This window comes from Seriola lalandi, unplaced genomic scaffold (assembly GCF_002814215.2).
Source record: "Seriola lalandi dorsalis isolate HSWRI2012SDOR001 ecotype SW California unplaced genomic scaffold, Sedor1 jcf7180002054666, whole genome shotgun sequence".
Lineage (NCBI taxonomy): Eukaryota > Metazoa > Chordata > Actinopteri > Carangiformes > Carangidae > Seriola > Seriola lalandi.
Genome location: NW_019525219.1, coordinates 267,950 through 285,467, shown reverse-complemented (window position 1 = coordinate 285,467; position 17,518 = coordinate 267,950). Strand labels below are relative to the sequence as shown.

Genomic DNA, 17,518 nt, shown 5'->3' with positions numbered 1-17,518 from the left:
TGTTTAAAGGAAAGTGAGAAGTTTAAAGGGGAAACTTTTCTCTCACAGACTGAAACATGTGGCGAAGGAACCTGATTAAACACTAATTAAAAGACGCCACAAGCCAAAAATAAAATAAAATACAAATACCTCAAAACTGTACTTGAGCCGAGTATCTGAGTAACTGCACTCTGACTTCCCCAGACTGACGTGTGAGCGTTGCATGTGTGTTTCTAGCTTCACTCAGTGTCTCAGTGTGACTCTGTTGTGGACATGCGATGTTCCGCACCGGTCCCATCTTCACCTCCACGTTCAGCTTGAAGTGAAACATTTCATATGCAGCCATTCACGTGTTAGTGACAGGCAGCCCTCCGCACCACGTGGCTTTCTGCAGATAGCATCGTCACACAGCGAGTCATCGTTCATGCATGGCTGAGTGTGCAGTGACTCAAACCCAACGTTTACACAGGAGTTAAACCACTGAAGTTCTGTTTCCTCTTCCCTCTTACCCACCTCACAAAGGCGGTTAAAAGCATGGTGGGAATGGTAAGTGTTTCCCGACGACGTTACTGACTCCAGTTCAGAGAAAGTTTAATGCTGGTCCAGGCAGGAGATAAGAGCACTGAGCTGCCTGCGAGTGTTTTATTTGACAGATGTTTGCGATGTGGCTGCTGCATCAAACTCAGCTTTACGAGAGTGAAGTCAGAATCGATTATATGACCTGTATGTTTTCAAATGTGATGTTAGACATTTAGTCGCAGGCAGACAGGTGTGTCCACGTTCTGTGATGTCTTTCAGTCAAACTTCCTCTCCCTCATCGTATCTTCTCTCCGCCCCAAAGCTTCACCAAGTGCTGGTGCAGCTGCAGTCAGGCGACAAAGAGCAAGACTTCTCACTGGCTCCCATCCAGGTGTCGATAAGCGTGCAGCTCTGGAGGCTTCCAGGCTGCCACGAGTTCCTGGCCGCGCTCGGTGAGTCACCACTTCACTTTCACTTCTCCCCGATTCACTGTCATTAATTGACTCCATCAGTCTTTTAATTACTGGGTTCATGACCCCGAGGTCACGTCGAATGTGTAGCTACTTTACAACAGCTGCAGGACGTCCGACAAGTTTATTAAAACGTACAAGTGCAGACTTAATCACTGATAAACTTTATATAATAACTTGTGTCTTTTTAATAGAAGGTGGTACGCAGCGTTTTACCGTTGTAGCAGGTCGAGCTCATGTGACCTACTTCATCTGCTGGAGCCGGTTTTATCAGCTCATCATGTTTTGTTTTACGTAAATGTAAGGTTTTCTAAAAAATCTTAATCTCCAAAGTACGAAATCAATACAGCTGTTAACAGATGCAATAAAATAACATAATAATAGATAATAGATAATAACGGCACTAACAAAGAAAAACTGAAATCAGGAAAAACCAGACCGCCGTCATCCTCAGAACAGCAGAAGAAGAAGAAGACAGGTAGTGTGAGGGCTGCTTGTGTGTGTGATAGATAGAGAGAGAGAGAGAGAGAGAGAGAGAGAGAGAGAGAGAGAGATATCTCCCTCCTTTAAATAGACTGTAGTAACATCCTGAAACATGTTCTCTGTTTCCTCCCGTGTCCGTCAGGTTTCGATCTGTGTGAGGTGGGTCAGGAGGAGGTGGTGCTGAAGACGGGGAAACAGGCCAGCAGACGCACCATGCACTTCGCCCTGCAGTCTCTTCTGGCTCTGTTCGGTGAGCATTTCGCTGAACGTGAACTTTTTCTTTCACAACTGAATCCTGCTGAATCTTTTTCTTTACTCCTCGTACCTCAGTCCTTCCCCTGTCTTATTTTAGACTCCACGGAGCTTCCCAAGAGACTGAGCATGGACAGCTCCTCCTCCCTGGAGTCGCTGTCGTCCTCGCAGTCCGCCTCCCAGCCGCACTCTCTGCCGCTCTCCTTCGGCTGCTACCCGCCTCAGCCCTCCTTCCTGCCCCCCGTCTGCCCGGACAACCTCTCCTGCGACGCCATCTCCGTCTACAGCCTCAGCTCCCTCGCCTCCTCCCTCAGTTTCCTGTCCCGACCCGAGCCTGCGGGAAGTGACATCATCAGCCAACGCTCACATCAACAGGAGCCGGACAGACCTCGCGGCGGGGCGGGCCTCTATGCCTCGCACTGCCACTCAGGCGGCCTGTTACGAGGTCGACTCGCGACTCACGGAGGAGCGGCGGGAGAAGGCGAGGACGAGGAGTACGAGGGTTACTCCATCATCAGCAGCGAGCCGTTAGGACGAGGGGGGAGGGACTGTGACACTCTGCCGCTGCCCGCGGGACACAGACACGGCAGAGGCGGGGCTGGGAGAGGATCTAACGGGGGTCACGGGTATCCCATAACAATTTCCTCCAAGGGAAGCATCAGCACACCGACATCCCCCATTAAAGCTCCGCCGCCGCCTCCAGCTCCACCCGGCCCCAACCTCCGGCAGGAAATGTGAGTTTGATTCTGTTTGTTCAGTCAGAGAGAGTCAGAGACGAGAGATCCAGAGTCTCGTCAGAAAGACGGTTCGTCCACCATGTTGGTGTCGACTGAAATATCTCAACAGCTGTTGGACGGATGAAATCTGGTGCATAGTTTCATATTCATGTCCCACAGGAGATGAATCCTAATAACTGGCCGTCCCCTGATTCGTCCCCCAGCTCCACCAACAGGTTGACCAACTAATCCCAACTAATCCCTTAACTTTTGATCTGGAGCCAAATTCTGATTTGATCATTTTAATTTTGATAAACCAAGTTTATCTTTGGTTTATCATCAGATACCTGCAAAACTAAAGACATCCCCATCAGCCGAGTACAAGTTCAGTGCTAATTACTAAATGTTAACATGCTAATGCGCTAAACTAATGTGGTGAAAATTATTCTTCACATGTGAAAAAATACAATCCTGTCCCTTTGACTTATGCAGCAGTTTAGCTTCTGTACTGACAGTTTCACAGCTCTCTATATTCACAGCCACAGAGTCTCATTATAACTCCTCTTCCTGGGTTTGTTAATTAAGCTCTTTTTTTTTAATTCTTTCCAGCTCGTCTTCTCAGAGGACTGGGAAAGGGAAGGTGAGCAGCTCCGAGTCGGACCAGTCGAGCACCGAGACGGACAGCACGGTCAAGTCCCAGGAGGAGAGGACGGGGCCTGCGGGACAAATGGATCCCCAGGAACTGGCCCAGAAGATCCTGGAGGAGACCCAGAGCCACATGCAAGCTGTGGAGAGTCTGCAGAAAGCAAACCTGAGAGGGAAGACACTGAAGAGGCCTGAGGGGAGAGAGCCATCGCTCTCCACTCCCACTACCCCGACTCTGACTCCCGCTGGAGGGGCACGAGGCTTTCAGCCCTCTGAGACCAGCGCGTTCAGCAGACCGCCCAGCAGAGCCAGTCTGAAAGCGTGCTCCTCTCCCCTCTCTCTCCCCAGTCACCTCTCACCCCTCTCCCCTTCGGTTTCCACACCTCCCCCGACTCGGCCCAAACCTCCATCCCGCTCCTCTTCGCTGCAGAAGATCAGCTCCGGCTACAACAGTCCAGCTCACTCCTCCTCCTCTTTATCGCTCTCTGCGAAGGAGCAGGGTTCGCCTTTCTCCACGGGGTCCCCTGACGTGCACACGCCGGCTCAGCTCAAACTGAGATACCCTACCTCACCTTACACCGCCCACATCTCACCTGCCCGCTCTCCCGCCGGCAGCGCCCCGTCGCCGGCCCTCTCCTATTCCTCCACGGGATCCGTCTCAGCCTCGTCCAGCCCCGCAAACACCCCCGAACCCAACCAGTCCAAACAGGATCATAAAGTCCAGGCGATTCATAACTTAAAAACCTTCTGGGCCAACGCCAGCCAGAAACACGAGGCGCCCTGCGCCGCCAGTTTACTCCGAGGGGGGAATAAAAAAATGAGTACGGTTCAGAAGGATGTTTTGGGTTTGCTGAATCTCTCGCCCAAACACGAGTCTCTCAGCAAAAACGTAGAAAGATCCGAGGACCACAACACTGACAGCAGAACAAACGGTCACCAAAAACTGGAGGCGAAACCACCTCCGCCCCCACCTCCACCTTCTAATGCCCCCACAAACTCTAAAGGAGGCATCAGACTTCCCTCGGGGAACGGCTACAAGTTCCTCTCGCCTGGACACTTTTTCCCTTCTTCTAAATGTTGAGCGTTTGGGTTTTTTGCCCCCAGAGCCAGCGGGTCAATCCTCTGTTTCACTTTCTGTGTTTGTACAACGACAGGAGCTCTCGGTTCGTCAGTGAAAAAACCTGCTGAAGACAAGGATTTAAAAAAAAAAAAAAAAAAAATAGAAAGAAAGAAAGTGCTGTTTCATACTGACGGTGATTTTTACATGGCATTACTTTTTTTTGGTGAAGGGATGTTGATGTTTTGAATGTGATGACTGTGCCTTCTTCTAGAGAGAGCTGGAAGGTGACGCGTCGAGTCTCTGGCTTTAATTGTGTTTTCATGACTGACGAGAGCGCATGTGTCTCAATGCCTCCATGTACACTGAAGAGAAATTCTGACCTGAGGTCTGTCGACTGAGCGCCTGAGAGAAGGAGAACGTTTCACGTCAACCGAAACGCTCGCTGTGTTTGTGTGCGTTGACCTGAATCTGATCTTGATTTATTGTGTAATAGTTATTGCTCAATGTCATTACCGATGCTTATTGTTGTCATTTATTTTGTAAACTGTGTTTTCCAGTCATTATTACACATTTTATAAAGACAATTAAAACAAGGTTCAAGTAAAGAAATTGTTCTTTTTTTTATGGGTTTTATTGATTTGAAGTGTGATCAGTTCCATGTTCAGTGTTTCATTCACTTTAATAATGTACAATTTTGCAGCGGTGCCAGACTCCTATTAAGACATTTCTCAATTCTCAAGAAGTGAACAAATAAAAATGTTCCTTTCCTTGTCTTGTTTTGATTATATAAATCCATAAAGTAGCTAAAAAATCTTCACATTATTTCCACTCAAACAAGGAAACAATTAAATGAAAAATCAGTAGTAATATTTATCTCAATCCTAAAAATAACTTCATACAATTGTGACTCACTTTTACTTTTACTTTTACTTTTTTCTTTATACTTCACATCACTACATTTCAAATGGAAATAATTTACTTTTCACTCCACTACATTAATCAACAGCTGTAGTTACTAATTACTTTTTAGATTCAGATTTTCTACTAAAAACTTATCAATGTTTTTTAATGCATTTCCATGGCATACATAGATTAAATCACCTGTTAGAATATGAAGCAGATTAAAAAATTAGCTCCACCCTGACCATCCACAACATTTAGGTACCATTACATATTAATGCAAACGTAATCCAATAATATAATATTTACTTTACTGAACATTTTTAAAGCAGGACTTTTCCAACTTGTAACAGTAAAGTTAAGTAAATGATTTGAATATATCCTGTTCATACTTACTTCTCCTTATCTTTGGCGACACCTATGGTCATTCATGGTAATTGCATTTTTGTTTTTAAACCACCGAGTTCTGTCTCACCAGAAACCCAGTTCTTAAAGCTGTAAAATGCCAACACTTCTATACGATCTCATCAGCTCAATCACCATTGTGTTACCTCATTCGATGATAGATAGTGACTTAAAAGATACGTATTTAAATTAAAATGTTCTTTTAATTCTCTTACTTAAATACTTAAATAGTCTACTTGTGGCAGGTAAGTCATTTTTTGAATCAAATATAACAGTATTGTGATATTATGAGATGGAGTAATGCTAAGTGATCACCTTATCAAAACTCTTAATGGCCTCAAACCCTGAGAAAAGGGTGTTAAAACGTTAGAAAATACATTTTTAGACATTAAACAATCGGACATCACAACCTGAAAGAAGGTCGGGAATAAAATAAGTCCTGCACTCAAAATTTAACTTGAAAGTACAAAGGTATTAGCATTGATATATGTTTAAAGCATCAAAATAAAACTTCTCATTTTGCAAAATGGCCCATTTAAAATATATATATATATATGTATTTATTATTAAATCTATGTGTAATGTATAATTTAACTACTTAATATACTGCTGGGTAGCTTGTTAATTTCCCCCCTTGGACCAATAATGTCTCATAATTCATTATAATTTGCTTGTTGGTTACATTTTGTATTGTTTATAAGACTGTGCAAAGTAAATGCAGCTGTCAGATTAATGTAGTGTAGTCAGATGTACAACAATTTTCTCTGAACTGCAGGTACAGTATAAAGATACACAGCTGTCTGCAGAAAAAACTGGAGTGTTTGGTGTATGGTAATTTTTTTTATGGATTATCCCTTTGCACACAAGAGGTCCCTGGAGGCAATACTGATAAACTATAGATAAAATATGTCATTAGAAAAACACCATTAAGTATGATAAGTTGTCTGACTGTTAGGTATCATAAAATCACCATAAATACCTATAATACAGGACTGTTGTAGTAAAATTACAGCACTGATTAGGGAGGTATTTGCATATTTTACATAAGAAGAAGTAGCTAAACAACACTATAAAAATACTCTTAATACAGGTTAATGACAATTTTATAAAATAAAAGTACATAAGTATTAGCAACAAAATGTACTTTAATGTACAAAAGTTTACTACTTTATATGCTGTATAACAATGCATCATATTTTATAAACTGATCATATATTTTGTAAAATTGTCATTAACCTTATTAACCTCTATATGCTGGATAAATAATATTACTAAAGTAGGTAACTAGTAGGTAAGTAATAAAATATATGTTGTAAATAGTAAAATACTTCCCTCTGAACTGTGGTGGAGTAGAAGAATAAAGTAGCATCAAACTGAAGTATCAAGTATCTGAAATTTGTATTTAAGTGCAGTACTTGGTTAAATATATATATATATATATATATATATATATATAATATAATATAACTACTGCCACTATCAGTTGACCATTGTAAATCACAGTTTGGGTCAATATGTTATAATACATAATACAGTCAAACACTGTAATACAGTACATACATGGTGTATTATGAACAATGGTGTGGATTTTTCAGCCAATCAGATTCGTCCAGGGGGCGGGACAATCTTGTTTATAATTCTATCTGGTGTCGACACCCACTGCGCAGCCGCAGCCCGGGTGACGAAGATGGTGCTCATCAAGGAATAGTGAGTCTGAAGTGCTTTTAAAAAATTGCCTTTTAGCGCATTTAGAGTGTCATTTTCATCCGTCCGAGAGCTCATTACTGAAGCGTAAACATGTGTGTTTCGTGTACTGCTGTCGTTCGCTTGATTTTACATCCCCGCAGCCCGTAAAAAGGCAGCTTTGAGCAGGGTGGATCGGGACGTGGATAACGGGACACACCGGTCTTTTTTAGGCGTTGCTAGGGCGAGCTAACGTTAGCCTGAGTTGTAGCAGCAGAGGGGATAATTAGCTTCTTAATGAAAATGAGTTACATAAAAAGACAGCGCTGGTTACACGTAAACAATCTGCGCATTCAGCTTGTTAACATGACTTTGATGGTTATATATATCGCCCGGTGGCCGGTTAGCGGCGTGTAATACCCATAAAGTGCCGTAATGTGAAGCTTCGCTCCCGTGAGTGACAGATTAAGGTTCCTTCTCCGTCGGATTTACCATTAATGCTAGCTAGCTAAGTTAGCTGTAGCAGCCGGCTAGCTGCTAGCATGACAATTTTCAGACCACGGAGTTCATCTGTTATGCACACATTTAACATTTACTGCTAAGTTATAACCTAATCGGTAGTTAAACTACACGTAACCTTGGCGTTATTAAATGGTTCGGCAGGAATTATCCTCAAATATCGGCCCATACCACATAGCAATTGTACCCTTCAAGCTAGCGTGAGGTTATGGAAGGACTAACTACTTTGCTGTTACTTTGTTGGCGTTAGCATTAGACAGTTAGCCCTTTAACTGGGCGGCTAAGACTAACACTAGAGTAATGCTGCCGCGGTAATTAAATCACTTACATTGGGATTGTGCGGTTTTATATACTTTTTTTCTCAGTAAAGCTAGCTTTCATTATGTGGCTAACGTATATCTGCTCCAGATAACGGTACCTGTTGTTACCGTGATCTATAGCACAAATCTGGTTTCAGTATCAAGTAATACCAGCACCAGGATATCAATATCGATACCGAAATTTCTTACTGTTAAAAGCCGTTGAAATACTATGATATAAGGGAGAGAAATATGTCATGATTTATAAGATAAAAACATTAATTAACAAGCCACTTCGGATGATATTTTAATGACCTCCAAATAATTTTGTCATAACATTAGCATTTCTTATTCTGTCAATCACATGCAACACAAATCAGATTTCAGTTGTAAATAACAAATGTTTGTTAGGAGAGATGTTTAACTATGCAAATGCAGCAGGGCAGAGATGTAAATACTGAAGCAACAAGAAGACGTTTCATGTTCCCAGGATGTGGTCTAATGTGTGATGGATCAGTTTTGTTGGTATCAATTTTAAAAAGAAGGCTTGATCAAGACTACAGCAGGAACACTGCTCAACACTGCATGCTTTTCAGACAGCAGGTAGATGGAGCAACATTTATCTCAGAGTTTAATCTAAGGTATCAATTGCATACCATTTATTCTCCTCTATAAGACGTACAGTGGGGTCCAAAAGTCTTACAAAACTTTCCCATTTATACTGTACGTCTCAGAAAGTAGCTGTAACTAAGTCAGTACACAATTATTTATTTTTAGTATAGCACCTTTGAAAACCTAGGTTGCAGAATGCTTTACAAAAGAATAAATAAAAGCAACATAAGAACTGTCGTAATAATAACACTAACTGTATTTGTGTAGCACAGTTCCAACATGCTTTAACTTAACACTTTTACACAGTAATATCCAGTAATTAGACATTAGACTTATCTCCAGGTTTTAAGACTCATTCCTGTAGCTCTTTATGAACTATCTCACTCAAAGTAAAATCAATAAGGAAACAGACCAAATCATGTCCTTACAAGTTCCAGCGGTAAAATTCATGACAACAGCAACAGCTTTGCATATTTTGATTCAATAGCAACAGTCAGTTTATAGCAGGAATCTTGTTTACAAGGAGATTATCACATATAGAAGGAAAAAAATGTGAATGGAAAAGATGTTGATCAGTTGATGAAGGTAAAAATGTGTCAGCCTATATCTTACTCACAAAGACAAAAGCCTGTTCACGATCAGCTTTGCCAATTTCATTTCCTCAGTGTGTCCAAATAGAAGTGAAAGGCATCTAGGAGAGAGCTCTGTCATACCACCACGGTCACCTGTATGATTGTGTTATTAGTGATGCTGCAGTATGATTTTGTCAGCCATAAACTGAACTGTACACTATTAAAAGCCTGGCAGTAAGTGACAGTTAGACAAAGTTAAAGTGTTTGTTTTTGTTTACTGGCAGATGTTGATTCAACTTTACAGTCATTTTTATCCTGTTCACTGTCTCTTAGGCAGCATCTGCATTTGATCACTAAGTCAGCACCAAATTAAATCTGATTACTTGTGCAAACCTGGCTACAAAACCGTTTTCAATGCAGTTAATACAGTTATACTCACAAGATAACCTGCTTAAACCCACACTGTAAAGTCACCACTTACATAATAATGTGAGAGAGAGTTCTTATCACTGTTGTGAAATCCAGCTTTGCTCATGATAGACAGACACACATTATGCTGTACATTTAGGTGCATTAGGTCTGCAAGTCATAGTATGGTGTAATTAAGTGATCACTCTGCTATTTTTGATGATTATCAATTAATCATGATAAACTGTCAGAAAACTGTGAAAAATATTCATTATGTTTTGATGAAATTACTTGCTTTGTCTGATCAACAAACAAAAATCCAAAGATAATCACATTAGTGTCAGTTAAAGCAAAGAAAAGCAGCAAAGTAAAACAATTGAGTGGCTGGAGTCAGTGAATGTTTGGCTTAAATTGTTTAAACAAATAACCTATTATCAAAATAGTTGAAGATTATTGATTTTTCGCTTGATTGACTAATTGAATAATTGGACTAATCGTTTGAGCTCTAGATTAACTTCACGGTTGATTTTGTAGTTCTGTTAGTCGTAGCAAAGAGAAATGAATCAGACCGCTCATAGTTAAAACTCATCTAAAGGCTGGTTACCTCCTCTGTGTGTTAGCATCCAGGTACCTGTGCTGCAGGTGTCTGTGATGTCTGAACTGGGATTTACACTGGAGCTTACGTAACTACAGGTTACAAGGCCACTTGAACTGTGACTGGTCAGCTGGTGCTAAACCATTCAAACAGTTTTGCCCTTCATAATACAACGAAACACACACCAGTGCAGACCCTCTCTCTGCCGCCTGAGGAGTGTAAACACAGTTAATTTGGGTGTTTAATGAACGCCTGACACTCACTGCTAATGCTGCAAATAGCAAGCAGCTTTCTGTGTCGTTCATGTCTCTCCTCCATTTTTAAGGTTTAAAACACTTCACATGGTCCGTTTTTTTTTGTTTATTTTTCTGGCACATCAGGATAAATTTCTTATCAGTGAATAATCAATAACTGATTAATCATTAACATCCGTAGTTGTACGCTAAAGAGAACTGGTGTCATTTCAGTAGTTAGGGGTGTGAGCGTGTCACAGGCCTTCAGACTTTTAATCTCCTGCAGAAGACGATGGTGAATATGACAGGAAGAGCAGGTGTGTCACTCGTGGTTCCACTGATTAATTTCTCATCTCGTGCTGACATATGCTAATCAGGGAAATTAACAGGTGTGTAAACTTCAGTTGGAGCGAAACCTCCGAGCTCTTCACGGCGCAGGATTAAATCTGCTCAGCTGTAACATGGTCAGTCCGCTCGATTTGTTGCGTTTTTGAAAATCTCATGCAGTGGATACTTTTGCACATTTGCCAGAGCCAACATGTTAATTTCTCTCCTGTTACAAAAGCTGCAGCGCGCCGCACACCACCGCCAGCCAAAAGCACAAACACTGCACTCTGCCTTTGTTTTTACAGTTGTGCTACATTGTTCCTCCACTTACATGACTGTCGGTGCCAAAACCTGGTTTTTGTCTTTGAAAGTTTTATGTATCGTGACAGGTTATTTATATATTATGAAGTATTCTTTATATAGAATACAATATAGTGCGTAAAGTTGTTTTTTTTTTTGTTTTTTTTCCTGAAGAACAAAAGAAGTCGTTGAATGACACATAAGAGCTGGGAGATGCAGATGTTCAGGATGTTTTGTTGGTGGAGCTTTACGGCTACTTTCATTATTCATTACCCGGCAGTTATATTCTCAATTCTTCGAGTAATTGTTAATTTTATAACGTATAAAAACAGTATTACGATTTCTTAAAGCTCAAGATAACATCTACAATTTGTCTGACCAACATCCCAAACCAGAAGGTTTTTAATTTACAATTAAATAAAACATCAAGAAACTGGGGGAAGAAATGACTCAAACATTTAATTGATTAGAAAAATCATTGCCAATTTGTTTTCTGTCCATTGTTTTGAGCTGTTAAAAGTTCCCTCACACCCTGACCTGTGACCTGTGTCCTTGCAGTTTTTATAATAGTCTACTCTCTCTTAATTCTCTTGGCTATAAAAACATCATATAGTGGTTTTTCAAGTTGTTTCAAGTTCCCGCTCAGGTTTGAGTTTGTCAGACAGATGGCCATATTCTCAGCCTGCGTCGCCTCATCAGTCAGTGTGTAGGTTAAGGGTGGGGTCCTGAATCTGCCAATCACAGCAGAGGATTTGTGTGGATTGCGAGAGGAGAAAGAGGAAGTGTAGCCCGAGAGAGCAGAAGAAAAGTCCTCTTTTTGTGTGTGCAGTGAATGAAGCTGTAATATCCAGATATAATCAGCATGCTAGTTAAACTGCAGTTTCAGCTGCTGTAAAAGATATTTAATCGTAATTTATACAAGTATTTTGTGTTGGGGGGGGGGGAAACAACTTGTTTTTAAAACCATGGTTGTCAGTATGAAATACATGTAACCACCCGAAATTAAATAAGATAAAACATTAAATATTTAACTTCTTAGAGGGCTGCACTATTACTGGATAAATATAAATCTTTATTAATTAGCTTTATATTACAATTATCCAGATAAAGCTCCGTTTGTTGAACTCCTTTGCATCAGTTCATATTTTCATATATTAGTATTTCTTGTCTGTAAAAACAAAGCCAGTCTTAGTGTTCTACTTCAGTTGTGCTCCTCAGTATTCGGGACTTTCCTCTTCAGTTTTTCCCAAAGAGGGTCAAAAGTTTATCCCACAACTTCTTGCTTTTCCATGTCTGGTCACGGTGCGTTCAGAGACTGTGATGCTTTTTAGTGCTCGAGCATTTGAACTTAAATCTGTGAATAATCACAGGAAATTAAACAGGAAAACACCACTTTCAATGAATTAGTTACTAATGGGTTTAACTTATTTGTTTCTCTCTTCATTTCCTGCCCCACCTCTCCCTTTCTCTCCCCTCTCTCAGCCGTGTAGTGTTGCCGGTGTCTGTCGAAGAGGTGAGTATCTTTACCTCCATATCCTCTTTATTGTTACGTGACAAGTCACTGTTTGATAATAAGAATGTAGATTGCAGCTACAGTATGTTGAGCTGGTCGTAGCTTCGTAATGATTTTCTCCTGTACACAGAAGGCTCGGCCACTCAGGCTTCAGTCTGGGGCGAAGACAGAATAGCCTTTGTTAGGGAGCGCTGGTATTTGTGTGACAGGCTGGTGGTGGCGTTCGCAGGGAGAACTGGACCCAGCCTTTTAAAAATATCTCAATCTCTGTGACATCTCGCTTTTAATAGCGCTCACATTTTTATACTCATTTTTTTTTTGAGAACATACTTAAACTATTTGGCCTCAGTAGAAAGAGTTTACCACAGTTTGTTCAGTTTTCATCTGAGCGCAGACTTTGTTGTCCAGTGACATCAGACACTGGCCTGAGTTCACAGTCTTCTATACTTAGTGTCTGGCAGCAAGAAATGCATCTTTTCGACATGAAAATAAAGATTTTCTGTAGAATGAACACAGGCAGAGGCCAAGCTAGTTTTAACATTCCTTCACAGTAACTGTATCAGCAGTGACATCCTGTCAAAAGCACCCTCATTAGGCCTCCAAGTCCAAATGAAGGCAGGAAGTTTATTTTGAAAATTAATTGCAATGTCTTTCCCGTAGACGGCAGAAATACAGGGATGTCTGCTTAGTTTTGTTTTTTTTTCCAGGTTGATCAAAGCATGATTTGAGTTTATAGCTCGCTGCCACCTTGGTTGTTAATGGATTCATAAATAGTGGATCAAGGCGCACTAATGCAACAACACAGAGCCTCACAAACACATGTGTCTTCACCAGGATGACAACATCTCTCCTTTTAGATGTCAACTTGTTTGTCATTTCCATATTTAAAAAGACAAGTTTGAGCTTTTTTTTTTTGTTTGTTTTGAAGAGTTTAATACAATCTATTTCTCTGTGGCCGTCAGTGGTACTGCGTCTCTACAGAGCCTGCACTGGCCTCAGGGACTCGCTCAGTCTTTGCCTATTCCAGCAAATATTCACAGCAGTTGTCACAGTAGTTGTCGCTGTATATTCAGGGTGTGTCTTCTCCTCTTGCTCCCATTTCTCACAGTATCAAGTAGGGCAGCTGTACTCTGTGGCTGAGGCCAGCAAGAATGAGACGGGAGGAGGAGAAGGAATTGAAGTACTGAAGAACGAACCCTACGAGAAGGATGGGGAGAAGGGACAATACACACATAAAATATACCATCTAAAGAGGCAAGTCTGGAATGAAGTGGGGTTTTTTTTTCCAGGGTTAGAGCTGGGTATCGAACTTCAGGAGTAAATGAGTAAATCTCATCGGTGTCAGTGAGCCAATCAGCACGCAGCGTGCTTGGACCAAGATCTAATAATGCTGTTGATTGGCTGTTTATTCACAAGAACACATTTGAGTGTTTAAAGAGACAGAGCTTAAAGGCATAACTAACATTCGTTCTGTATCTCCTAATTGAGGGAACACCATTTTGCGACAGCCATAAATAACAGCTCCTACTTAGAAATCTTTATTTTTTATATCTACCTTCTGCACAAAGCAGGTATTTATCGCATTGTTACCGTCTTTGACCAACTCCCCAAACAGGTAACCTAAGTGAGTAAGGCACATAAAAACCCGGAGCAGTGGGAAGAGCAACACGATCTGGGTTTGTTTTTCTGTTTTTTCTCCATCTGGACGTTGTTTGTTTGGACCACAGGAAGCTGTTAACACACAGAGCACCGACTGCCAGCTGTTAAATCTGACGGCAGGACTGTACTGGCAGCCGTCTGAGGGGAGACGTTAGGTGTGATGGTTACTCCGCATGTATTACAGCCACAATAAGCAGCTATTTTCACTGACGCAGCTTCACCTTCACAGTGCAAACACCGTTCTCCAATCTGTGATCACAAATGCCAAACGAATCCAGGAATATTTTCATGTCTCAGTCCTGAAATAGCTTTGAGGCCTTCCTCCATAATGAAAGGTCTAATATGCCAACTACATACAGACAGAATACGCCTGTAGCAGTAGGAGGACGGAGGCTGCTCCCGTCAGGTGTTTCCTCTTACTTTGTCCGCCCTCTGTGTGTTGTACGACTGCTTCTTTGATGACGCAGGAAATAGGTGTTGTACGTTGTTTTTCGGACCAGAGCTTCAGCTCAGTGCCACCATCAGCAAAAAAGGAGGATTCATTACAAGCAGACAAGACAAAGAAGGATGATTGGAGGCTTTGAGTGACACTGCTTCAGACCTGTGGATGTGGTAGTTCTCATGAAATGACGATGCACTGACTGTCTGTCTTCTGTCTCCCTCCCTGCAGTAAAGTCCCAGGGTACGTGAAGATGATTGCACCAGAGGGAGCATTAGTTTTTCATGAAAAGGCCTGGAACGCCTACCCGTACTGTCGCACCAGTAAGTTCATGCTGGAGGATAAATCGCTTCATAATCGGTGTCTTTTCACCGCTCGCATGATGAACATGAAAGGTCATAGTTGCATGGTATTCATGGCTTCTCAAAGATTTTATGCATATTATACATTTTATATATTTTTCTCTATGCAATTTAGAAGTGTTTAAGATGATAAATGTCAACCTGATTTTTGATACTGATGCTTTTTTTTCTCTCTTGTTTCCCTTTGTCCTTCCTCTGCAGTTGTGACGGTGAGTTGTTTTTGCCAAACTTTTATCTGCACGTATTTCTGAAGAGCTTCTCTCAGCTTCCTTTTGTATTCAGGACTGTAAGTCATTTTAGTCAATACAGAGGCACTGAAGGAAGGAAAAAAGCTCTGAGGGACAGGACAATTTATTAAGAAGAGGCATTTGTCCCGTCGTGTCCTGTGGTTCGGCGGTTTGCAAACCATTCTTCTTGTGTGGAGCAGTTGATGCTCCCACAGAGGGGGTTGAACAAAAGTCGCTGCTGCAACACAGATGTCCCTCCTGTCCCTCCATCCCCTCAGAGTTCAGCCCTGACGAGACGTCTAGTTCTGGTCATAAAAACACACCTGAAAGCTCAGTAAAGTTTAATCTGACACAAGTTCCTCTGATCGCTGCAGTTTTATTAAAATAAATAGATTTAGCTGTTTTTAAATCCTGGTTTGATTTGGGCCTTTAGGTCGATGGTGTAGAAACGTTTCTGTTTTTATCTTCTCTCTCTCTCTCTCTCTCTATCTTTCTCTCTCTCTCTCTCTCTCTCTCTCTCTCTCTACCTGAAGTTTTTCACAGCCTGATAATGCTGTACTTTATCTGCTCGCTAACTACTGTTGCTAGGGTTAAATATAGATTCAAGCTGAGCAGTGCAGCATCGCCCGTGTTGTTTCAGTCTAAATGTCTGATTGGTTAATTGGATTTAGCCGTAGGGTTTAAGTACATCTCTGAGAAACTCCATTCATGCTGTTCTCTGTCCGGTTTGTCCCGGCTGAGATCAGCTGTACCTGTCAGTCTGGAGAAATACCTGCTTTCTGCGTAAAGGCTTCAACTTCATTTTTAATTTCTGTACATTTCTTCCTGTTTTTCAGAACGAGTACATGAAGGACGACTTTATGATAAAGATTGAGACGTGGCACAAACCTGACATGGGAACAGTAGAAAATGTAAGTGAGCAGAAGAGTCTTAATGTTTAAAGGGATGAGTGTCGCACCGCCATCGGACGTGGTCAGGTGACCTGTGAGAAACGGAGGCTGCGTTGCACAAAACACCTCAAGTTAAAATTTTCCTTAAAGTCTGAGTTAAGATTTTGACTTCTCCTTAAATTGGCAACAATTAAATCTGATTATTAGACCCAAGGTTGAGTCACACACCCGAATCGCTGCATCATTCATTCTGCATCAACATTTCCCATAATGCAACATGAGAGCATTTTTCATTACACTGATAAACTATATGCGCCCGGTTTATAACGCAGGCTTTCTGCAGAGGTAACCCTGATGACATCACTGGGGCTGAAACTAATGATTATTTTTTTTGTTGTTTATTTATCTGCTTTTTAGATACTCAATAACTTATTGATCACTTATTGTGAAAAATCCCAGAAAATAATGAAATATGCCCCTTAAAAAGATCGAAGTGTCACAATCCAACACCTAGAGATGTTTCAAGATAAAACAGAGAAAAACAGCAATTTCTTGTCATGTTTGTTTTAAACAGTTACTGAAATAATTCTAATAATGGATTATTGAAATATTGCTGATTATTGTTCCATTTGTCTCATTGATTAATCGGCGAATGATTTGAGCTCTGGATATCAGGGTTATCTCCTCAGACTGTAGACAGCTGCTCTCACAGACCGTCATGACCTCATGATGAGTAAACATTACCTCGTGTAAAATAAGTTCACCTAGATAAAAACCAGTTCCACGCCGCCCCGTGGGCTGAGCAGGTTGATGCGCGTGCACAAGCTACAATACAAATACACCCGTGTGCGTCTGGATTTAAATCTCATTTGATTTGCACACAACAGATTTGAATGAGCGTCGCTGAGGAGGAGAAATGTCCCTTGTTGCCCGTGTTGAGTTCAGCGTGATCTTTCACGTTACGGCTCTAATTGTTTGTCTTTCTCTCGGTGGCAGGTCCATGACCTGGACGAGCAGACGTGGAGGACTGTGGAGGTGGTTCCCATAGATATTGCAAACAAAGAAGAAGTGGCGTCTGGGGTGAGTTTTTTTTTTTATTTATTTATTTATTATTTTTATAAACCACGAAACTGAGATCTGAAAGTATTAAATCAGTGGATCAGGTGTGATCATTATATACAGGTGAAGCACGCGGCACAATGAGCAGGTAACTGACACCTGAGATTTCCAGCAGGATGTCTCCACCCTGAGGAGGAGTGTGGTCACACAGGTTGATGGAGGAGCCAGGCAGACGCCTTTTTATTTATCCATACTTATCATGGCAGATTAAAGGATCAATCTCCTCCCTCTGATTTCTTCTTGTGGCAGTTGTTATGACGACTGACCCTCCCGGCATGAGAAGTCAGGCAGCGTAGATGTGATCAATGATGGCTGGTTTTAAAACGGGGGGC

At 41.5% G+C, this 17,518-nt stretch overlaps 2 protein-coding genes across 2 annotated transcripts in view; both read left to right on the top strand.

Annotated features, from left to right (window-relative positions):
- The window catches only part of ttc28 (tetratricopeptide repeat domain 28), a 108,401-nt gene extending 103,668 nt beyond the window's left edge, over positions 1–4,733 (top strand). The window contains exons 32-34 of the mRNA XM_023421195.2: positions 1,594–1,701; positions 1,804–2,437; positions 3,029–4,733. Of these exons, the coding sequence (XP_023276963.1) occupies positions 1,594–1,701; positions 1,804–2,437; positions 3,029–4,145 (1,859 nt within the window). The 3' untranslated portion in view covers positions 4,146–4,733. The remainder of the gene's footprint in view (positions 1–1,593; positions 1,702–1,803; positions 2,438–3,028) is intronic.
- Positions 4,734–7,096: 2,363 nt separating this feature from the next.
- The window catches only part of pitpnb (phosphatidylinositol transfer protein, beta), an 18,106-nt gene continuing 7,684 nt past the window's right edge, over positions 7,097–17,518 (top strand). Inside the window, exons 1-7 of the mRNA XM_023421207.2 lie at positions 7,097–7,136; positions 12,460–12,490; positions 13,599–13,744; positions 14,820–14,911; positions 15,152–15,159; positions 16,014–16,088; positions 17,064–17,147. Of these exons, the coding sequence (XP_023276975.1) occupies positions 7,117–7,136; positions 12,460–12,490; positions 13,599–13,744; positions 14,820–14,911; positions 15,152–15,159; positions 16,014–16,088; positions 17,064–17,147 (456 nt within the window). The 5' untranslated portion in view covers positions 7,097–7,116. The remainder of the gene's footprint in view (positions 7,137–12,459; positions 12,491–13,598; positions 13,745–14,819; positions 14,912–15,151; positions 15,160–16,013; positions 16,089–17,063; positions 17,148–17,518) is intronic.